Source organism: Strongylocentrotus purpuratus, unplaced genomic scaffold (genome assembly GCF_000002235.5).
Source record: "Strongylocentrotus purpuratus isolate Spur 01 unplaced genomic scaffold, Spur_5.0 spur5_scaffold_15, whole genome shotgun sequence".
NCBI classification, from domain to species: domain Eukaryota; kingdom Metazoa; phylum Echinodermata; class Echinoidea; order Camarodonta; family Strongylocentrotidae; genus Strongylocentrotus; species Strongylocentrotus purpuratus.
The window spans coordinates 26368573-26393608 of NW_022145600.1; the positions used below are offsets into that span (position 1 = coordinate 26368573).

General features: G+C 37.5%; 1 protein-coding gene across 1 annotated transcript; it reads right to left on the reverse strand.

Moving 5' to 3' along the window:
• Nucleotides 1-1949: 1949 nt before the first annotated feature.
• LOC579646 (slit homolog 2 protein) lies at nucleotides 1950-20387 on the reverse strand. The gene is made up of 4 exons (XM_030985914.1): nucleotides 19205-20387; nucleotides 10368-10439; nucleotides 9834-9905; nucleotides 1950-2079 (listed from the first exon to the last, which is right to left on the reverse strand). The coding sequence occupies exons 1-4, from the start codon at nucleotides 19375-19377 to the stop codon at nucleotides 2004-2006; spliced, it is 393 nt and encodes a 130-aa protein (XP_030841774.1). The 5' UTR covers nucleotides 19378-20387; the 3' UTR covers nucleotides 1950-2003.
• Nucleotides 20388-25036: the final 4649 nt, after the last annotated feature.

A 25036-nucleotide genomic window follows, 5' to 3' on the forward strand; every position in this document is an offset into this window, starting at 1 on the left:
AGCTCATCAGAATTTAATGCCCCGATTCACATGAAAACAAAGACACTCACCATCATAAGCTTAAAACCACCATATAACGCTTACTTGCAAAGAGTGTTGTAATTTGGTCTCGATTTGGTCAAACAGAATGAATGAAGCTAGTTAAATCACTGGATTAATGTCTTGTCATTCTTGTCCAAGGAGCTTTATTTGAACTGATTAATATCGATAATCTCCTAATTCTTTAATTCAATACCCGTCTTCTGAAGAAAGAGAAGGCATACACAGTGTCTAGACGACCGACTCCTTTGGGTAATTTATAGGTGGTTTAACCCTTAGCCTACTTTATATAAATACTATCCTGGTAATTCTGGAAAGAATCAGCTTTGGGGGGGGGGACACAAGAACTACCTGTACATCATGACTCATATATACAAAATAATATGCTTTTGAAATAAATAAGCTTCAAATTTGTATTTCAGATTCCTCTAATGTATTTTATGAAATTATAAGAATTAATTATGAAGCTCTGGTTGAGGAGTTACAATTAAGAATCATAGATTCTGCAGTAAAATAAAAAAATATATGATAATATCAAATGAAAAATAACAAGCAAAATATCATTTAGGGGGAGGGGCTTTCTTGATTTGATCATGAAATCAATCCTGTTATCACAACAAAGATTGGAAATCTATTCCTGAGAAAAGTTCCTATTTATCCTGGGGGGTGTTTCATAAAGAGTTTATATAGTTACATATGACTTTACAAACGACTTGTACATGAAGTGCTAGATAGGATGCCCAAACTTTTTTCTGATATTTCCAATAACCTCAATTAAATTATGGCAAAAATATATTTTGCATTAAAAATGTTTGTTATAATAAGAATGTTAATCTACATCTGCACAGTTCAACTTAATAAATAAAAATCAATGATGATTGAGCATCCCATTTGGCTTTTCATATACAAGTCGTTCGTAAAGTCATGCATAACTTTACGAACAGCTTTATGAAACACCCCCCTGGTCAAATTTAATCTCATAATAACAGCCAACTTTAAAAAAGAAAATAAAGGATAAAAGGAAACAGAAGGGATTATCTCGGTCCTATGATGAAACAGCTTCAACCAATAGATACTGATTTTTGTCATTACAAAGTACCATTTCTCGACCTTGAAGAAGCCAGTCTTTCTTCATGTCACTGATTAGACAACCAAATCCTCTAATGGGGGATGAGATTTCTTTACCCCAAGGATGAGAAACATTTTGGTGAAAATACAATGCAGGGGTAAACAGAGGTAAACAGACACCCGTTTCATCTGGATTAATCCCAGAATGTTTGGGCAGTTGCATGACTAATGTGCTTTACATTTAGATGGTTTTCTCTCCAAAACCGCCATGCTCTGTGAGCGAGGCAAGTCAAATAGATCTAGGTATTCCTCCAAAGTACAATCACTGAAGAAGAACGGAGAGGTACAAGTATATAGACAATCATCAAGTCTTGAATGAATTAATTTCATGCAATGGCTCATTAGCTAATTTCAACAGGGGTGGTGAGATTTGTTATGATGTTCATGTACATGTTCTGGTGACAATTGCTCTTCAGTCGGTTTCCTAGACTAACGAAAGTCCTCACTTCACCACTAAACCAAACACTATCCCTAAACCTGAACACACACCAAACAGTATTCACTAATCCTAAATCTCTTCCTCTGATGAAAGGAATCCTGGAACAGATGTCTCAGGAGCAAACTAGGAGTGATCATTGAAAGGGCTTGTGGAAGTTTACTGCAATTCATTTACAATATAAAGGTTTTTTACACGTCCTATCCTAAGGACATGCGGAATACAGAGGACAACCTCCTCCCCTAGCACATAAACTTCAAACAGACAGACCAATGCAGTCATCTTTAATATTCACACAAATGCAGAAGCTTCTTTTTCATCAGCCAACATTGGTTTCAAACGAAGGTAAAAGAAAATAAAGTTGCCTGAAATGGAAAAAAATGAAAATGGAATAGTCAACTTACAGTTTGTAGAGATTCTCCATTCTGGAAAATGATAATTCCGGCAAACTTTGGAGCTTGTTGTTGTTCAGGCGCCTGTGAGAAATAAAACAGAATTAAAGCAGTTAATAAACTATTTATTGCTACTTATTATTGATATGAAAAGCTTTTATCATCTTTATGAAGAGTAGGCTATAATCCAATGTATCAAATATAAAAGCATGTATCAAATCACACAGGGGATTTGGTTTTATTTCATACATTATATTTCATGGACTATATTTGTGGGATATTTTCTAGACTGGGAGTCCAAACCGACTTACAAAATTTTTGAGCATGTGTGTTCCCACATATAAATCTTAAGGGAGTACCCCAAAGGAAAGATCGCAGTCTTCAAAAATAATAATCATTGGCATTCACCTCTGGTTCACACTTGTTTCATGCCACATCAATCTTCGTAAAGAAAGACCTGTGTGTGAGCAGATATGACCAAAAGGATTCCAAACATAGAATTCTTCAGGGGGCATTTTCACCATTTTGTGACAGAACCTGCTCACATTCCTCATGTTTCCATCAACTTTTCTGACATTTAGCGCTGTAAGCGCACCGAAGCCTGGACAAATTTGAAACGTGCCGACCGACCGTTTGGAACTCCTGCAGTCACATAGAGGCTGTTCACACCGGCAGAGATAGCACGCGCTAGACCGCGCTATCTCTGCGGTTTGGAAGGTACAACGTCGTTTCGGTCCACCCAACAGCGAGCCATGGCGAGCCAAAACGGGGTGCCACTGGAGCACCTCTTGGGGGTGGTCCACGAGAGAGAGCGCGGTCTAGCGCGCGTTAGAAAAAAGGGGGTGCTACGATAGACTGCGCTATCTCATTGCAGTGTGAACAGCCTCATAGACTCTTTCATTTTTGATGAGATTTGGTATCGTTTAGCTCCTCCAAACTCCTGAGGATCGCTAATAGCCTCTCCACATGGTGATGTCAAAGATCGTTCCTGCTGACAACTTGCAGGTGGACAATTCACGGGGTTGGCACTGTTTCCCTTTGATCTCGCGTATCATGTGTCGCAGCCAATTTGTAACCTCCCCTCCCTCTCTACCTCCCCTTGCACCAAACGATGATATACCAGGCACAAAATCTACCAAACACGTCAGCACATACATTTACATGGAGGTTCTGATATTACATTTGTTTAATCATTTTTCTCATCTTGTATCACTGGTTACAGGATCGATTCAAATCCTCAAGAAAAACTTCTAAACAAGCAACACGATTGATACCATCAACTGACTTCACTGACGAACAATGCTAATGAAAAGTTTTTTTCCACTTCCAACGTCAACTTCATCTAATTGAAACTCATCTCTACCGGTAGTTCTAAACACTTTTAAAATGGCATAAAAAATGTGGATTTTATGCTCCTGAAGTTTTAATTTTCCTGGTTTAGTAAAAAGCATAAAATGTCCCATTTTTTTCTTTGGATACCCTGTACTAGTATATCGATGTCCCCCCTAGAATTACATCTTCACCCCATCTGGATACTTAACCTGCTTTCAATAGTGGACTTTCATGCAAAGAAACACCTTTGGATTACCTGGAATGGAATCTAGAAGAATATCAAGGACATTCAAGGTTTAACTCTTTATGTCCCTTTGTCCATTAATTATTCATACTTTTTACGATGTATTTGATAACACCAGCAAAAGACAAGTCATTTTTGTCAATGCCATATTCCTCATTAAAAGATAATAAAATGTTTTCTTAAAAATCGAAGAATAGCAACAGACTTGCTAAAGCTCTTTATCCGATGAGTGCGAGATGAAAAGCTTTAATAGGTCTGTATTCGTTAAAAGTGTATGAAACAGAGAAATTACCATCGGGATCAGCAAATATAGACTGAACCGAAGAACTGCTCTCAATTTGAAATGCATAGAATCTCACACTATAAATCCTTGCTTGACATGGAAATGGATTGCAATGAAAACAAAGGCAAGCATTTCATCCATACTGATCACATGACATTAGATTGAATCTGTTTCATGCATGAAATATTTCATAAAAATTGTCATTATTGATTTGTAATGTGTAAAAAAAAGTGGGGGAGGGGCTTTTAATAGCATTTTCACCTAATTCATTCATCGTAACAAATATGCACTGCTAAATTATTCGGTATAACATTCCTCTTTTCCTGAAAGCAGGCATGGCAGTGTGAGCTAAAAGCTTTAACCCTATGTACGACAGCACCAGCTACAGTGTTTGTCTCGAACTGGGGTCAACAGAAATTGTGTGTTATACTATTCACCAATGAAATTGAACTGGTAGAAAGTGATATTGTGCACACATAATTTCATTATTTCACTCTGTTTTCAAAGCAGGAAATTTGATTTTTCTTGGAAATAGCCTTTAGATTGTCAAGTACATAAAAGGCTAAACAAAGTGTCAAAATTTGACACTTTCAGAATAACAACCTACATGTATGAAGTCATCTGCAATCTAAGTAGAAGATGCCAGTCAGGAACTTGTAACAAGGGGAAACTGACAAGTACATGAGTCTTTTCCTTGCTCTAAATTTTATCTTAACATCTCCCCTTCTCCCTACCAATGCTGCTTCGCGACGCTCCTGCCTTCCTTTTCTCTTCTTTCCCTTATAATATTTTATGTATTCTCTCCATTATACTTGCCCCCCCCCCCCCACTTCTGTCTATCTCTCTAACAAGGTGAAAACTACTGATTGCAATACATCTATCTACTTCTCTTAAGCCTTTCACAACTGCCTCTCCCACTCCTGTCCTTGTTTCTGCCTGTAAGGGGTCAACCACATACAGGTATCACCGATAATGATACCTATAACTACAAAATCAGTCTCCTGGACAGAAAAAGCATAAAAAAAAGCATAAGAACCAAGAAAATCTGGGCTGAAGGCTTATTAGCACCAATGAGCTACGGTATGTGAATATCCCATACCCTTTCCACATAAACTTCTCAGGAGCCATTTTATAGTTATCGTAGAAAAAGGGACCAGCCCCTTATTCTTGTCAAACCCTCTTGTGAAATGAACCATTCCCTCCTGAATCTCAAGGAGCTAGGAGATGAAGACCAGAGCACTAGCTCTAGTCATGGGGGCAGCTCTGGGGTGGTATGGTTGGCAACCATACCCAGATGTCCCAATTAACGATGGATTGAAGTAGAATGGCTACTCAAACATACCATGTGCCATTTATCAACTCGTCATTGATTTAAAGAGGTTAATCTTAATTGAAGTTGTTATACAATTCACTTTCCTGCTCAACTGCATTGAAAAGATTACTGGTAACAACCTATGTTATGAATGCATGCTCAAGTAAGATATCTCCCCAAATCAATATGTTTTACAAATATTTGTTATGTCATATTGTTCATATTTCATAATTCATTCCATTTGATGAATTTTTTCATGAAATGTAATCACCTCTTCATGAATTTGTTAAGGTGTAAAAAGGCTGTTTCAATGGTCATATCTTTGAAATTTATAGTCATTCTATACCGGTGGCTTGCATAGAACAGTCTACATCTAACTTAGATAACAAAATTACGTTTATAATTTTGGCAACATGTGACTAAATAAATAAGTGTATACCATGTCATTTGAAAACCTATGGAAACGGATTCAAGTATTAAATCATCATCAATAAAAGCATCAAGACTTTTCAATACATTTTATGATTCATGGAGGATTGATAACAGAAGAAAAATTAAGACAAGTGCAACAAGTCATTCATTGGCATTTTACGATGCATCAGTACGATGCAGTTCACTACATAACGAGCCATGTTATGTCACCGGACACTGATTAACTGATGATACAAATTGCATACAAGTTTTTCCAGGCACCAAAATGTCTACCTGGTAGGCGGGAGGGAGACCTTGATTAATTATATTCAATGTCACTGATGGCATACTATGATAGCAGAAAAAAATTGACAACAGTTTAAGGTCGGGTCTGTATGGAACGCAAATGGGTGGAAAATCAAATTATCTTCTAGGGGGCAAGGGGAAAAAGGGATCATGTTTATCTTTCAACGAACATTCCTGGGATGAGTAACAAGGAATTATCTCCATGTGATTCAAAGTGAACGACCTAAGCGTCGCCTTTTACGGCCGAGTCTCCCATGGCTCCCTCTACCCTCGCTGAGTGGCCTCAGTAACCCCAGTATTTACTCAAAGCGGTCCCCGGTTCCTAACTCAATTTACAAAACGTGGATCTCTCAAAGGGGTTCTCCTAATGAAATTATGCGCTAGATGACTATTGATCGGCGGCCTGCGAGTCACTTCCACGGTTACGTTAATAGCTTCAATGCATGTGTCCATTAACCCAGCCCTGCGAGAAGTCCGCTTTTCCTTTTATCTGCCACGCTGTCTGAGAACAAGAGGTGGTTTGAGACACAGCATGGGTTGCACCAGGCTTTCTTTTTGAGACACTTGCAATCTTACACCTCCGCCTGGTTCGCAAGAAGGCATGAGGCAATCGCTTCCATTTCCCTAGCCTGAATGCACTGTAGTTTTCAACGAAATTGGAAACTTGTGCGAATTTCCGTGACACACAGACCTCTTCGTTTAAGCAAGATGATTCACAAGACAAAGGATGCAGACAATGCCAAAGAATCTCTTTATTATTCGCACCAGAACTTCCCCTTCTCATGCTGTTTAATTTGTAAATTTGATGCACATTTTGGCCTCTCTTTAGAAGCAATGACTCAACCTAAAAATTCAGAGAATTAAAAGACCCTCAGCATACTTGTAGATGTAGGTCAGATGATTCTGTCAGCAGTGACGCAAGAATACACTTAACTACAGCCTTGTGTTAAATGGTTTCTTGTGAATGAGATTTTTAGCTAAACTGTATTGCTACTGCTAGTTTAAATTAATCTAACAATATAAAAATATATAATAATGAACTGATTGAGTGTTGAGATAATAACCAACATTTTATAAGTTGAAAAGGGCATTGAAAGCTTGGGAATCACCAGAGACTGGCATCAGTCCAGAGATACCCTATCCATTGGTGTTCTGCTGTTCATTATTTGCACCAGGGATTTACATATTTGCCGACTGAAGTGCCCCCTTTATCCCCAGTCCTTGAAGCGACAGACACCCATTCTCAATGAAATAGTTCCCTTAATGAGAATTTGCAATTCAATTCCAGCAGAGTGAAAGCTACAAGAACGCCCTAAGTTGCGTTGATGACTTTGTAATACGGACTAGCAATGCAAATCTGCTAAGCGCAGTAAACACGACAGGGTAAACAAGACTCTTTTTATAGTTCTGTTAAGGGTTTCTCTAACACTCCATTGATCTTTCTCTATTTGTTAGCTTCTCTCAATACCCCTTTTCTCCACCCTTCGTTCCCCTAACTGCGGTTAAGCCCACCCTGCAAACTTGCTCCAAAGTTTGTAACCCAAGCACAAGAGCATTGACAGACACTAGAGTACCCTTTGAAAAAGATGTCAACTTCAACTGAAGTGGGAATAGGTTCCTGATGTACATTATTTCCTATATTATTTTTCGTCTCTCCTTTCCCTCCGTAAATTTTTTGAATGGCAGCATGTGTGGATGGGTTTCTCCTTAGGAATGTGAGCTAAATAAACTGCTGTTTCAACAGAGTCTCAGAGACTTTGAAACAAAAAGAAAGTTCAACTTCATCACCTTGAAAGCAGCACTTGAACTGGAAGAAGAAGAACCAACAATGGCATGGCCAGTATTTGGGGGTTGCGGGTGTAACCAAATACACACACATATTCAAATATAACCAACATATCAAAACTCACTGGACTATTAGATTGACATGATAGTTTGGAAAATGGTATTTCATGGCTCTATTTGGGGTAGATCACTTTCAAAAACTACTTGTTTTTAAAATAATATAAAATACACAAAAAACACTATAGAACTATAAAAACATAATTATAGGGTACTCTACTCTGGTAATACATGTACACATATAAGAACATGTACCCATGAAGTCCGAACTTGACTAGACTAGATCTAGATCTAAATCTGGGGTCTATTTCTCTGATTCTTTGTTTTTTTCTTCTTCTTCTTCTTCCAGTAATATAGTACAGTCCGCCGTTGGCGTATTATCGTACCTTGTGTTTGTCAAGTGCCGAGTGTACAGTGCAAGTAAGAAACTGGTATTGTCATATCAGATACAATTTTTTTTGGTCTTTGGCGTTGCAATTGTTTCTCTTCTTTCCTTCGAGATTAGACTAGATTCTAGAATAGTAGAAAGAATACTCTATTTATTTACCCGATTCATTTTTGAAAAGGTATTGATATTTGATTTACCAGTCCAAGGCAATGTCAGTATGGATCAGTCTTTGAGTTTGACAACTTAATGATTTCTATAATCATCTCAACACTATCTGATTTTAAATAGAGAGTTCTTGTTTGACGCCGAGCTTCTCGGCTGATTCCGCACAACAATGGGATGCGATAGGACCGGGATGAGAGTGGAAGATGATGGGTGATCACATGCAGCACAGCCACACGAGACCAGTATGAAATCTCAACACCAAAACGAATACATGGGGCAAAACATTACCTCACCGATCAGAATACTCTCCGTTTCACACAATTAATTTACAGTCTTAAGAGCATTATCATTGATTAATCTCGCAAACTCTCATTTTGTATCAAAAATCTACAATTTAAAAGCAAGTGAATTCGTAAATTTAGCAAACCTGGCAAACAATCCCCCTGTTCAGCTCAGTGAAGTTAGTGAAGAGCTGTATCATGACGTCACAATAAATCTTATTTTAGCGATTGATCCATTTGCGAATCTGAGGGACCCATTTGGATAATAAATCAACTAAACTACGATCATTTCACCGATAAGTAGTTGTATCGATGAAAGTTTTATATCATCAGTTGAATAAATACTTGAAAAACGAATAAAATATCCATAATCTGATGCTAGCAAGACATTTATAGAAATGTAACTGCAAACAGTTAAACACCCCTGTAAAGTAATCGGAATAGTCCAATTAACTTTTCACCAACAGGTGCATTGCTACACAGCGTAGTTCTTTTGAAGAGATGTGAGGATTATATTACAACGATGTGTTTTAAATTTCTATAATTTGTCTCAATAATAGAAGGCATGTTTGATTCGGATTAAAGCCAGCCACAGTGCAATGTTCTGCACTTGAATGAAGAAATGGGTTCTGCGTATCCCTATACATGTAAGCTCATTTGGAACACGAAACACGATTGTTAACAATCAGCAAATTCTCAGTACTTATGATGCACGGACGTGTTCATAATCTTACTCTTTCCGACAAGTATTGGTTCATTTATCTAGGGCCTTCTAGGGTATTTGACAGTGGCGTATCAAGAGCTTGAAAACGGGGAGGGGTGGCAAAAAGCACAGGGACTGTCCCGCGAGTGGCATCTCTCGTTCAAAAACATAAAATATATGTTACTATAAACAATCTTAGAAGGCACTAATTAACACACTTTAACAAACTCACTGTTATGTTCAATACATAAATCAAATACGAAGCAAGTTTACAATCAATCTATAAATCAAACTGTTCAATGTTTACATACTTGTTACCAAATATAATGACTATACTACTGCATCCTCTATTGGCGATTCAGTGAAATTTATCTTTATTCTTTCACCGAAATATGAGGGGGAGAATACCCCGTTTTCAGCATTGTCTACTGGATTGCTTTATTTGATTATCATTGATTATGAAGAGAATTGATCATTCTTTAGGAGGTTAAAGAAATTCATGTAAATTGATAAGATTTTTACGTCGCCGTTTTACGTGCTATATGTAAATCTACATGACTTTGATACTTACATGCGTTCCACAGTGATCAAGTCTGTGAATGCTCCTCTTTCGATGTGAACAATGTAGTTGTTCATAAGGTGTCTAGAATAAGAAAACAACGACAAAGAAACAATTAGAAACGGTGACATAATATCCAAGAAAATGCATTTCATCTATTCCCTCAATTCATCTATTTCATCAAGTAATACGCTATTCTTCCTCTGTTGTACTCATTTTTCGTTCGTTCTCGATGTCTTTCTGTCGTTTTCCATCCTAACTACCTTTTAGAATATTAATTTACACTTTAAAAAACTCTGAGTCTATACATTGCGGAAATCAATAAATATTGTAATCATCGGCATTGCACACAAAAAATCACTTATACGACCGACACCACTGCCGAATAAATCAGTTTTATATTGAAACATAAAAATGATTCAACATGCTTTGTTCTATCGAACATCAAAGAGTCATTTTCAAATCTTAAGACAAAAATAATAAACAAATAGAACCGTAGAAATTAATGATTACAAAAATGTAGGCTATTCAATCTATCATACTTACAATGTACGAAGAGACTGCAGACCATCAAAATCTCTCCTTTGTATTACCGTAATATTGTTTTCACTGAGGTATCTATAAATGTGGAGGAAAGTAAACAAAAAATAACATTAGTTAATTTAGTTTAATCATCATCATTTTCACCTTTGCCATGGAAAGATGATCCCATTTAACATTCGGATACATTAAGGATGTATGGACGGAGTATACTCTTTGACAATGTATGTGTAAAGTAGCATTGTCAATGTTGTAATCAAGTTTTTGTATAATTCGTTGGTTTATTTTAAATGTGTATCAATTCGATGATTGATACCCTCTCCCCCGTCTTTTGAGATATTCAAGTTATTATTCAAAGCGTATATATTATAATTATGTGATATATTATTTTTGATGAAATGTTTACATTCTTTAACTCTTTGGCTCCCACACGAAATACGTATGAATAGCATGTGCGTGTACAAGAATGAACCTACTAGGGCTAATTCGCACCTGCAGCTCAGAAAGGGTTAAACCTTAAAAGGGGGTTATTTTTGTACATGGCTCAAAAAGGGGGAGTGGAAGATGAGTAACATTTCTGTATTTACTGCAAGATGGCAGTTCCGTTCACGGTGCGATGCGTTCATTGTGTTACACACGATCTAGCTCCTCCAAAAGCATCAAGAAAATACAAAGGCAGGGAAAGAGTAGGCAGAAAAGCGATGGGCTTAACCAATTTCTCACTCACCCGATTTTCACACTTTCGTCAAAAATGTAAGATCGACTTTTCACCGTGCGCTAGGTGTTCCGAGTAAACAATCTATGCAAATAGCTCATGGAAATTGCTTTCTTTGTGTTGTTGGGATTTTGGAAACAGTTTCTTTGCTAGATAAATCGTCTTTTCCTTTCGTTTATATATCTCTTTTCATATTTATTTTAGTGGGAAGGTATTGGGAAATCACCGCGCGGTGAAGGTATTGACCTTTGAAGTGGAATGCACCGTTTCGTAATTAGACCGTCCTGAAGAAGAAAAAAGTGTTTCAAGAAGGAAAGATCGTGTTTCGGATTATAAGAAGGAGCAGACTCTTTTCATACCAGCTTTTTAATCTGCAGAGTTTCTGACACCCGGCAGTGTTATGTACTGTTACTTAACCGACCACCGCCCATATTTACAAATAACAACGAAATAGGAAACAATCTGTTCAATTGGGCGTGGATTTAATTCTGTATTTCAAAGTTTCAGATCTCCTCAAAATCTGTAGAGAGCAAATCCTTCACATGGATTAGCTTGTGTATATCTGCCCTGGCTTAACATTTTAATCAACTAAGCAACATGATCGAATAGTTATGGGCCTGAATAAAGGCATAATTGATTTTCACAAATTGCTTTTCATCTACAGGTTCAAAGAAAAACCAATCAGTAACAAAAATGATAATTTCCGCCGAGTGCATCCCACACAATGGACTAGATAATCGACGTAATATATAACACGCATACTGTCATTTCGTTTGAAATCGCAATAACGTGATACGATTTTGGGTTGAGGATGGTTGTATGTGTGAGTGACCTAGCTGGGCTCAGTCATGTTGCAGTGATAACATGAGTGTTTATTTCAAGGCACTGCTTTGCTTGCAGGAAGGTCAATATTTAGGGAATGTCTCCCAATTTAACCCCTGCCCTGCCATCGAGAGAGGGAGAGAAAGAGGGAGGGGATACGGAGAAACAGAGAGAGAGATACAGAGACAGACAGACAGACAGAGAAACAGAGAGAGAGAGAGATGGGAGGGGTGAGGGAATTTGAGACTTTCACCATATCGTAGAGACGGAAAGGGAGAGAAAAATAGGATCGAGAACAACAGAAAAAGGCAAAAACAAAAGAAAAATGGGATACTTAGAGAGAGTGAGATGTAAATAGACACAACGAGGGAAAATAAGAGAGGGGGAAGTGTACGTGCGTGTGTGTGCATTGTTTGTGAGAGAAAGAGAGAGAAATAGAGAGAGAGAGAAAAAAAACAGACAGAGACAGAGAGACAGAGAGAGAGGGAGAGAGAAAGAGGAGGAGGAGAGAGAAAGAGGAGGAGGTGAGATAGAGAGAGGAGGTGAGATAGAGGGGGAGGATAAGGAAAACAAGGTGGAGAAATAGACAGATAAACAGGGAGCCTGGTATACGGATGGCAAAGACACAGAGAAGGGAAGAGTTGCAAAAGAAGGGACAGGTGGATACTAGAATGAAAAGTTTGACAGAAAAATGAGAGAGACATCTAAAGGAGAAGAAAGAGAAAGATGACACCAAAAAAAATCGAACAATGAGCCTTCAGACATGGAGTAATGGTATCTTGTCTTGAACATACCTGTTGTTTATAATGCTCTAACTGTCACATACCAACTACAGTGTATTCTATCGGGTTTCATTCAACATCTTTCATCATTTTTTATTTTTGTAAGCCTTAAAACTTTGCCTTTCAGTGAAACAACAACAAAAAGGGAGTTGTATCTGTTATTTCCGGTATTCTGCTTGTTTACCTGTACGGGCAGGAATGCTGACACACTAACCCCCCCCCCCCCCCTCCCCCTCCCCCCCCCCCCCCACACACACACACACATTTCTTATCCTGTGTCGTGTTTTACAAAGCCTCTTTGATACTGTGGTATGAATAATGAAATGTAATAAATCACACGAGTTCATAATGGACTAGTACCAATTTCACATAGACTTAAACATAAATGTCCTCGTATAGATTAGCTATCGGGTTTCATCCCAACCTGAAAAGTTTATAAATAAATGTGTAGAATACCTTACATTTGACTGAACAAATTGAAATACATCTGCCTGCCACTATCAGTACATGTAGACTATCACGGGATTAATCAATTTTACAATTTAATTGATTAAAAAACGCAAAGGATTTGAGGCTATAAACATGCCCTTCACGCCCCCGTCAGATGCTATACATCTTTCACATGTATTGTTCACTATACTACTGGCCATGTTGGCCGTCGATAAGTTTTAACTCGTTTTTTTTGTCAAAGTAAACAGGCATTGATCGCTTCTTCACATCATTAAATCGCTATACTTCACTTTGAAAGGGGGTGTCAACTACGGTTTTCTTCACGACACAATAAGGGATTATTGCTTTCGAGAAGACCTTTAACGGTTGACAAGAGATATAAAAAAAAAAAAAAGCAAGGAGCGTTATTACGGCACGACGTTTTAAAGATACCTCATAATTGGCACATGCTCGGGCCAGAATTGCTCTATGGCCACTTTCCTTCAATAAACGATATCCTAACCTAACCCTAGTCCTAACCCTAATATCACCTCACATTAAACCCTAAGCCTAACTAGTAACTTCATACTGTATCTTTAACGAAATAAAGCCTTGAGCAAAATATCGGTTCGCTATGGTGGTAATAGGCAGATGTACGGTTTGAAAAGATGGAGAAAGAAACCGAGGAATGCTCATTGAAGCGCATTCAAGACTTCGGAGGAGGAAGTTGGAAAGTTTGAAAAACTCAAAGCAGTTTCTTTATGAAACAACATATTTTGATACGTCGACAGATTTCATCTGACTGTGCAAACAGCCTGGTGTGTGCAAAGGCGTAATATCAATTGAATATAGACATTATACTATATACGATTAACCGAGCAGATATCATTACAGTATATTAGTACCATACATCATGATATCGTATATAACTTGTGTCAAAACATTTTTTAAGCATGACTCAAACTGAGCCAGAAATTATATTTTCAGTAATATTTTTCAAATGAATTGAGCTTTAAATGAGTATTTGCGGCTAAATCTGAACAGTAATACTAATTTTACTTTTCTATATTTTGTAACAAAGTAAAAGTGAATGATTCTTCATTTAATACACATCTTGTTATTGTTATAACTGCGCTCATACGGGACACATAATCAAAATATGATGAAATCCGTTCATTTGGCGATAATAATTTATATACCTTTAAAGTTTAAACTGTCACAGGTTTGTAGCGTGTTGTGGTATATGTTTCCCATCGTTTGATCAAATAATTGCCATGTTGGGAGGATGCTATACACCAATTAATTGCTTTATCATGTTCCAAACTCAAGCGCGATCATGTGTGAAAGTCATGAATCCCCATGGCAACGGAAGGTGGAACCACCTTAGCTTCCTCCGTAGCGGGACCAAGCTCACGATAAACACTGATAAATGACTGCAATTTGGAACTCTGTTCCCAAAATATGGAAGTACTCTATAAACAGATCGAGGTTATTCAATCAAGCGTGGGTATTGCGATAATTTGTAGGTTATTAACATACAATTCATGTACCTTTGCGTTTCATGTGTTCCTTTCTTAATCAGTGATATCACTGAAAATCGGTATATTGGTGTAGGTTGTATTTTGGTGCATGTGGTATATAGGCGACCTTTGTGGTATAGTGACGAGAACCTTTGACTCTCACGCTAGAGGTAATGGATTTGACCCTGTGCTCAGTGCGTACATCATTGGACAGTGTGTTTTATCCACGCTTGCCTCTCTCCATCCAGGAGTATCAAATGGGTACTTGACATTGCTTGGATGATGAGAATTTAACAGAGCCATCGGGAAGGGTATAGTATCGGTACTTATGAGGCTAACCTTGGTATACATTATTTAAAAACAGGGTACGTCTGAGATTTGGGACATAGTTTGAAAGGTACAGTCAAACCTGTCTATAGCGAGGAGTTAGCGACTGCCCAACGGAAATACAAAAAGTGGTCTTTGTAGACAGGTTCCTTTAGTAAATGTTGCAATGAGAAACCATTTTCAAGGGAAACAAAAACTGGAGTCTTTGTAGACAGGTGGTCACTAAATCAGGTTTGACTGTAGTACCGAATTATACGTGTAAGGGCAAAATATCGTTTCGCATCAGAGAGTAAATTTACCATAACCTCTAGAACTAAAATTAGATTATGCTTTATAAAATTGAAACTGGCCTAGACCTGATATCTTGACGTATGTTATTTGGGTCAAATGCACATTATCGAAACATTAATTGTCAATCTCAATTTCCTATATTTTATTTTGATATGTAAGACTTTTTTATACTGGAAATAATAATATTTATCATAAACTACTATAATAAATACAATATGAATTCGTAGTAGTAGGCAATATTTAAACAGTATATTTGTTGAGAGTGGATGGCAAACTGCGTTTTTTTTACACCATGAGAAAATAACTTTGTACATCCGCCTGAAAAATACGAAATCGGTGAACCGACTCGCAGCTCATTTTGTCTACCTCATAAGATCTCATCCGTTCCATAAAATTATATTTGCATAGTTCTGCTACCTTGGACACATCCAGTCACCATTTCTAATATTTGTTTTCATCTGAATCGCCCCTTTTTGTCAGGTTCAGGATAATTACTGCAGTATTGCATGACGTTTCGATAATCGCTTTTGTAATGTTTTTCTTTTTCAAACGTTGTGGTTTTTGGAAGTCTTTGATTTGGTAAACGATTGGGAGGTGGTGCATGACTTGGCAATTCGGCAAAGAGGGGACGCCTTTTCAAGGCAAGCACGACATTTTGAGGTTAACTTAAATTGAACAAAGTTTAGACGTCGTGATCTACATCGCAGCCATTGGCAAAATAATTCATTGATGTATTTGCGAATGATACGTGAATGCTAAAATATACTCTGCCAGTCTTTTTAGTGAATATACTTTTATGACTTTCTGGTTATTCATGCATGCCTCATGTTACATTTTTATCGACTGTACATCTACTTTTTAAGGACAAAATAATATATGTTCGAAAAAGTAGGATTCTAAAGTCAGTCGTCCCTGTTCGTCGTTGAAATAACCAAACAAAATAGCCATAACATGAATGTCGTTTACTGATTTATAGCCATCTTTCTCAGACTCACGTTTATCTTATTTAAAGAAACATGACAACTTTTACACGATAATGCAATCGTTACTTTATAATGCATAACTTAATTATTTAGAAAAGTGAACTTATCATCGTGACGTTAAATATAACTTAAAATAAGACAATCAAAACAATACCAAATTGATATATAAATAAACTTTTCTAGTGATTCTATTGATACCTTCAAACTTTAGTCAAGAATTGATCATGAGCTCACATAACTTTATATTTCATTTGAAGTAACAATCTATCAATAACGGTTTCATATACTGCCTTTCTCTGATGTACATTAACGAACATTCAAGATCCTTATTCAAATGGTGATAACGTTGTAACTTCGTGGAGATTTTTGAATTTGGTTTTGTGTCTTTAACTGGTCTGGTACTGATGAAATGAAATGAGAGAATTAGTGGATGAAACACCCTCGTTGTATTTGTCAGCAAAACTACTCTTTGAGTACAAAAAGAGACAAACAGGCGATAATATTAACACTAACAGAGAAATGTATACGTTAATTACGTTGTATATTATGACAGTTGCCCCATATTATGATCGTGCCTTTTTAAAGCGCCCGTTTTGAAGGATGCTATATAAATAAAAACTAAGGCTTATGTTTTTTTCTATATGGTGAAATACATTATTTGATTTGAGTCACGCTTGAATTCAAATAACTGTTTCAAGCCCCATGTTTATCGACCTTCACCTTAGCATTACCCTAATACATACACGATGTATTATGCATTCGCAGCTCATAACATGGCTAACAACTACCGTACAAAACGTTGGGCATAAAAATTTACTTTCCACCAATTTCAATTCATGAAAAACCTTGAAAATTTCCTTTCATCCAATTGTAATCTTTCTCTCCCCCTATTGTTGGCAGGATCCAATTCAACAATCAACTTGAAAGACGAAGAGAGAGACCCACCGCCTTTTTTTATGCTTGAGAATTTGACGAAGATATATTGTGCGAACTTTTGCCGATTCTTTTTATCCCTTTTATAGGAGGTCCTTGTATTCGAATGATGCATATTTGTAATGAAAACAAAGTTTTGTTTGTCGGCACACATCACAAACACCAAAACAACGCATAAGAAAAGAGACCAATCTTATTCACTCTCCCATGCTATTTCTTTCTTCTGGCTGTTTTCTAATATGTTTAGTGCACTGGCTCTTGGTTCATTTATGGTTAAAGCTCAATTTTCCACTCAAGAACGAGGACCGATACAAATCAATAACACGTTTTATCGCATCAAATCCTTTTCAGTGGATCAAAGCTGGCCGAATTTGAAGACCTTCCCTGTAGATGTAAGAAAGAAACCATACCTCTAGATGTTCTTTAAAGTGATTTATTGCTAATTGCATCGCTTCTAACGCCGTAGTAATGCACAGGTATAACGACCAAGTTCAAATACCTCTGCAATAATCAGAAAATTTAATCAATAAAGATATGACATTTATTACTTCAATTATTGCAATAAAAATATACTTAAAATGTTAATTGCAGTACATGTACTTTATTGCTTATACCAGCATTGTATATCAAACTTTGAATGCAAAATATGATCGATATCGCAATGTAAGGGATTGGTGTGTGTGTATTTTTTTATTTTTTATTACAGGATCACCTTACGGACCACTCAACCCGTTAGAGGTTATTTGATATGTTGGTAGGCACTGATGGAAAGGAGTTAATCAACTTTTCATTCGGCTTGTTTATTTTGAGAAAGGAGAATGTTGTTCATGATCTCATCTTTCCAGTGATGCAGTTTGTCTTTGTATTGTATTATGCCAAGGATGATCAATAATGTTGTGGTTTACACGACTGGCTTTACTTTCTATTTCCTGACGCGAAAAGGGAAACGAATAATAGATGGTCCCGTACAACAAGCAACTAATTCATAAAACAATGTGATATTACCATTGCAAGTTATAAATGTACTGTTGCAAAAAGTTTCAGTAGAAGAAAAAAACTTTTATTTCGACATAAAAGTATACGTCGACGTACATGATTGTATGTGATCATTGTGTTATACCAATGAGGTACCTCCTTGGTTATACCACTACCAGTACCACGACCAGAATTATAAGTAGGAGGAGGAAGGTTAAGAGGTATGTAGTAGTATCAGCAGCAGTATAAGTAGTAGTAGTAGTAGTAGTAGTAGTAGTAGTAGTAGTAGTAGTAGTAGTAGTAGCAGAATAAGTAGTATTAGTAGTAGAAGAAATAGTAGTAGTAGTAGCAGTAGTAGTAGTAGTAGTAGCAAAAAACAGTAGTAGTAGAAATATTATTAGTATTATTAGTAGCAGCAGCAGAAGAAGTAGTAGTACTAGTAGTAGTAGTAGCAGTAGTAGTAGTAGTAGTAGTAGTAGTAGTAGTAGTAGTGGTGGTGGTGGTGGTGGTGTTAGCACAATATCAGTATTAGTAGTAGCAGTAGTATTATTAATAGTAGTAGTAGTAGTAGTAGTATTAGTAGTAGTAGTAGTAGTAGTAGTAGTAGAAAAATTAGTAGTAGAAGTAATAGTACTAGTAGTAGAAGTAGTAGTAGTAGTAGCAGTAGTAGAAGGAGTAGTAGTAAAACTAAAGTAATGTTTTTTGTTGTAGTAAACCTAGTAATAGTAGTAGCAGTAGTAGAAGTAGTAGCAGTAGAAGTAGTAGTAGTGCTAGTAGTACTAGTAGTAGTAGTAGTAGTAGTAGTAGTAGTAGTAGTAGTAGTAGTAGTAGTAGTGGTGGTAATATTGTTAGCACAATAGCAGTAGTAGTAGTAGTAGTAGTAGTAGTAGTAGTAGTAGTAAAGTAGTATTAGTAATCGTATTTTTGTAGGCTAGTACTAGCAGTAGTAGTGGTAGTCACAGTAGTATACGCTAATTAGATCTTACTGCAGTATGATGACCAACGGTGACACATGTAGAAAGATAAATTTATATAAAGTCGACAGTTAAACTATATATTTACTTACAATCTTTCTGTTCCTGGTGGTATTCCTCGGGGCACCTCATGAAGCCCCCTATCTCGACAATTGACGGTGGTTCCATAGCAATTACATAGTCTTGGGCATTCACCATCACCAATGCCTTGAGCACAAGAAGTGCGAAGCGCCACTAAAACAATTCCAAACACAAAAATCTTCATCTTGCCTTCGAAGTATATCTATGTTTCCTGCGTATATATTCACATGTATAATATCCAAGGGGGTCCTTGCGTATTGAAGAAGCGAGGAACAATAAATAACGACGTTTCGTTTAAAAATCCGTTCTCCTCATTCTGTGTTTTGTGCGGTAAGTGAAATATCCACAAATGCCTAATCGTAAAGATCACAAAACAAGGATGTTTTATGAGGGATTAGGCTAAAATGAAGGGGGGTATATATAATTCCTGGAGTGCCGACGCCACTCCTGTCTTTGGTTGACCACTGTCGTAATCCACCAAGTTTTACTTGTCGCCTGATGGGCGTACCAGCAACCACCACATCCCTCCTATAAAAGCGTAGACAAGCGAACCCTTAAAAGTTTCCACTCGCCACTCGATCGGTGACGGTATACTTGGGTTTCCAAAAGTATTTCAAAAGAGTGATGACACGAACAAGAATCAATTATCCCTTGAAAAAATATCACAATACTGAGGATTGATAACAATATACCATGATTAGGCGATCCTTGAAGTCAAATAAGCTCCAACCCAAACTTGGCATCCAATATTTCCGATGCTGACAAGTTTAAGATAAGCCAAACTGCGACGGCTGTCCTCCAAAAGAGGTGCAGAAGAAGAAGCAAATCGAGGCTAAAGATGGAAAGTCCATTCACAATCGAACTTTTGTGGAACTTTTGAGGCTTTGCTTTTTGTGGCGACGGGGAGATGATCAACCTTTGCTTATCCAACTAATCGGCCGCCGAACCACTGCGGCTTCCCTTTAGACAAACAGCCACAATAAAAAAAGACCCTATGACGCTAAAGTTGGATGTGTGTATGTAGACACGGCTAACCCTCGCCTATTCGCTCGGGTTGGAAGTTAGAGAGGGGACCGCTCGTAAGGCTTCGCTAGAGATAACTGTATGCTTACGGACGCAGCAAGAGAGAGCGGGCTTTAGCTTCGCCGAGTCTCACTGTTCTGGTGTAAGTGTGCGATGTTTTCAACACAACCCCATTCGATTCACATTCTGCAGTGTTCTAACTGTACGACGCCACGAGCGGCGAGAGAGCGCGCTACAATGTAAAGAGTCACAATTCAATTAGTTTTTCGTGCTATTGGGTCCTTTAATTTGAAATGGCCTATGTCTCAAGCAACGTCACTTTAATAAATGTCATCAACTTCTAGTTGATGGCTCAATATCAGTTATATTGTTTTGTTCAAATTTCCATACCATTCTGTCCCATTGTCCGTCATCTTCATTATAAGTTCTCTTACCAAGCGGAAATGGAGCGATGACGTCATCAAATCAAGTTTTGTTAAACCAATAATATTGTTCCCATTTCTTAGAATCATCATTGACTGATATTACAATGGGCATTTTTCAGACATGATTAATGGCCTAAGAATGAATACATATTCTGTTTACTCGTATTATTTTTTAATTTGCCATAAATTTATGAAAAACGTGAAAGACCAATGACCTATATCAGAAACATGTAACATTAAAGTACTCTTTCCTTTTCCTGCTTGAGCGGTCCCGGGAGGGTTAAGAACAGTATTTAGCATAGAGGTTTGGACACACTTTCGTATGGATTGGGGGTGACGCCTCCAAATATAAACTCTCAAGACAGCAAATTTTGCAAGCGAGCAGAGCAAGCGAGTCAACACGTTGAAACTTTTTTCTTTTTACTGTCAATCCTAATTTTGTCATAACTTTTTTTTTATTCGTATGACGATTTGTCATCACTTGCTGACAGCTGCCCTAACGCAATTTCTTTCGGTGATAGGGGTGAACAGAAGTTGCTTAATTAAATGGTCGCCCTTGATATGCTTTCTCAAGTCCGACTGTCAAAGCATAAATGCTCATTATAAACATACAATGTGCTTTATTTCTCACAAACCTAATGTCAAATAGACGGAATCAATAACATACCAAAAACAAACCTTCTGGCCAAATTTTGTCGATTTAGCGGTGGGTTTGGGGTCGGTTTGACCATGGTTTGACGGTGTGGTTGTGGTGTTTGCTCGAATAATAAGAGTTTCGCATGACATATACATACATTCTTTTCATATTCTTGTATTCACATGCCCAATCTTAAAGGTTTATATAATGTATCTCCATGTGTGCCGACCCCAAAACAGAACCGAGCGATCCTTATGGCAACATTTTGTCGATTTAGCGGTGGGTTTGGAGTCAGTTTTATGACGGTGTGGCTGTGGTAATAATCTGTTCAAGAAACAAATTGATGAAATGAAACCTGCATGTAAAGACCACTCAAGTGAGACAAGAAAAGCGGTCTTTGTTGGAAGGTGGTTCCCCTAATACACGTTTCACCGTGGGGAGGTGTTCAAGGGAAACATCATTGTGATCTCTATTAAAACAAAATTGTATTTCTCTACACGTGAAGCAGGTTTAACTGTCTTCCATATCTGCAGGTCAAATTGTTATAGCGTATTTATTTAATTACTTCGGATAATAAGAGTTTCGCATAACATACATGGAGTTCTTTTCATATTCGTGTATTCACATGCCCAATCTTAAAGGTTTGTATATATGTATCTCCATGCCCCCCTCCCATCTTTGTATTCATTCGTATGTGTACAAATTAGTGACGTCTTCCATTAAATAATTAACATTGCTTCAACATTGCTTCATCAATACCAATTTAAAGTGGTGAATTTAAGTCCGAATCCATCCCAATTAATCCAAGTATTCAAGGGATGTGTCTTTTCACAACCCCGCATGTCTGACTACCCCCCTCATTAATTTATCCCGGTCTTTGAAAGAAACAACCCTATAGTACCCTTTGCTGTCACTCTCCCTCTATGTAAACTCAAAAAGCAATTGATACTTCACCCTGGACGCCTTTATATAACTGATCCAACGATCCCGAACAATCCTAATCAATATCTGCTATCGAGCGGACGTGATAAAAAAGGGGATTCATTAGCTTCAAAAGGGACCCCGAAAAACTCGGTGTAATTACCGTCATCATACATCCCCTTTACACCAGTATCAAGCTGCATGGTCTTGATACTGTAGCTTGTCTACGTTTTTAATGGGCTGCCTTACATGGGTCATAAACAAAAGTGGATGGGGAGTCGGGAGGAGGGAGGAGGGGGGTGGCGGTTGGAGAAACTGGCGTGATGTTTTAGCAGACGACATTTGAAATGTACATCGCGCGGGAAAGCACGGGTAATGGATTGCTTTGGCGCCTGTCTCCTTCTCACGACACTCCAGTTTTAATGAAGCAGACAGTTATGGACTGCTGTGGACAGGATGATTGAAATGGACAAGAAAAGTGTTAATCGCAAGACGACTCTTGTCTATAAAATGGCGGCACATTTTAAGCACCACACTGTGCGTACAAATCCTTTACACACATAACTAACGTGAAGTAAAGGTTATTTTACATGTGTTTGTTTACATTGACATATATATTGCAAAAGATATATATGAATATAAACTTGTATACATTCATTTAATATTACAATGAAATATATATGATCCTCGCGTAAAAGAGAGATGAAATAACAGGCAAACCACAGACCTCGATATCTGCACATAATATTGCACAGTTCTATCGAGGAACTATCCAGCATTATAGAATACCAACATGAAAACATTTAGAAAACTAAACCACTTAGAGGAATATGTTTCGGAGATAACATACTCCCTCATCAGCAAAAATTTCAAAAGAGTTTTCCTCTGTTATCTTGTAACTTTGGCTGAAGATGGAGTGTGTTATTTCTCCGAAATAAGTACTGTTCCTTTAAAGTATTAAGTGTTTGTCGTTTCCCTTCATATCCAAATTACTAGTGTCTCGTCCAGTTGGAAAGGTAAAATATCAATCAGGAAAGAAGCGTTATTTCTCAAGCAGCGTGACCAATAATGATGGGATGTATTTTTTACTAAAGAAATATTTATCTACGTAGTAAATAAAATGAATTCGTATGGAGTAATAATTAAAAACCCCATCTAATCCAATATTTGTATCATCTATAACTATAAGGGGTATTTCCATGGTCATAAGTCAACGACATTTCGTTTTCTGTTGTTTGCGAAACGCGTTGAACTGAATAATTTGACGCCATTCTTAAAGGCCTATAAAAATGTGATGTACAATTCAAGCAGACCATTAAATTAACCATGGGTTTAATACGGTCTTTTGTGTCTTGTTGTGTACGCCATGACTCTGGGCATGCTTTCATTCTCCCCCTCGCTGTCTGTCTCTTTCTCGTGCCCGAAAACGTCTCGTAAAGGGTTTATGGGCGACCGTAAGTCTAATCATTACTCCGCTTCTTTTATTTCCCTTTCAAACACCACTCCAGGGGAACTCTTTCTCCATCTCGGCGCGTGGATAGCCCGGAGAATGGCTCGCTTCCAGCTCTTCCTCGGCCTCTGAAGAAACAAATCTATTAATAACCGATGGACTTTAATACCAATTGTTGTCCCCAGCCCCTCAATATTTATTGTTCTGCTTCAACTTGTACACGCTAAACACCCCTTAATATGACCCGCACGATGAATGGAACCAATTATTTTTCGGCGAAGTACAGTTTTGGAGGTAGGAGGAAAATAAAAGAATAATACAGCCCATCGTTCTGTCGGTTTTTCAAGTCGACCGCCCCTACATACAGTACACATTCTTGGTGTATTGTGTGTACAGGATAATCCGTAAATCGATGGTGTGTAGTAAATGATTAATAGTGTCTAAAATAGATTCATTCACCTCTTGGAGAAAGAGATGATGATAATGTGTTGATGGTGATGATGAAATGATGATGATGATGATAATGATGATAGTCGTAATGGTTAAACATTACTGACCTGAAGTAACCTTATTCGTGACGATAGGCGGAATTGGAATGAAATTGGCATAGTGGAAAAGAATACGAGGAATCATTTTTTAAAGAATAAAACATTGATAATAAAAAGAGAAAAATAATCCTTATGTTTGGTTCGATTGATTTGGTATTCGTATACGTATATATATATCCATATATGTATAAGGAAACGATTTGCTCCAGGGGCTGCAACGAACGGGGACCGTAGAAACAAAGAGGATTATAGGGAGAAGGTGTAAGTAGTGGAGATGGGGCGTGGGGTGGGAGGGGTAAAGTCAAATAGTAAATGCTTTCTGTAGAGAATTCTCTCTCTCTCTCTCTCTCTCTCTCTCTCTCTCTTTCTCTCCCTCTCTCCCTCTATGTCTGTCTCTCTCTCTCTCTCTGTCTCTCTCTCTTTCCATCTCTTTAAAACACCTCCCTATATCTATATCTATATCTTGCTCTAAATAGTCGACATGATATCCATAATTCGAGATTAAAGAGACATTCCACCCCTCTCTCGAAAAAAACTAATTTCTTGTTTCCCCTAATTACTGATCGATTTGCCGCCATTTGCGATGAATGTTTCCCGGGATTGTTGTATCAATTAGGACGGATCGATAGCTATTAATGTTGTTATGTGGTCGGGACGACAAAGGGAATTTTGACCCCCGATCATTAACATGTCCACCATAAGTGGGCGGACTGAATTAATTTAGTAAACAACATGTATTCTTACAAATGCAATTTAAGGATTACTGCACAATCACACTTGATTATTTTTTTCGTCGTGTGTCATTTTAATAGCATGCCGTTCTTGTATACAGCACATGT

Bases quoted from the DNA above. Each gene is read 5' to 3' on its own strand.
- LOC579646 (XM_030985914.1), bottom strand. From the start codon at position 19,377: ATGAAGATTTTTGTGTTTGGAATTGTTTTAGTGGCGCTTCGCACTTCT. The intron at 10,440-19,204 runs GTAAGTAAATAT...CCACATTTATAG, and splicing joins CCACCAGGAACAGAAAGATT to ATACCTCAGTGAAAACAATA. The intron at 9,906-10,367 runs GTAAGTATGATA...TTCTTATTCTAG, and splicing joins CTGCAGTCTCTTCGTACATT to ACACCTTATGAACAACTACA.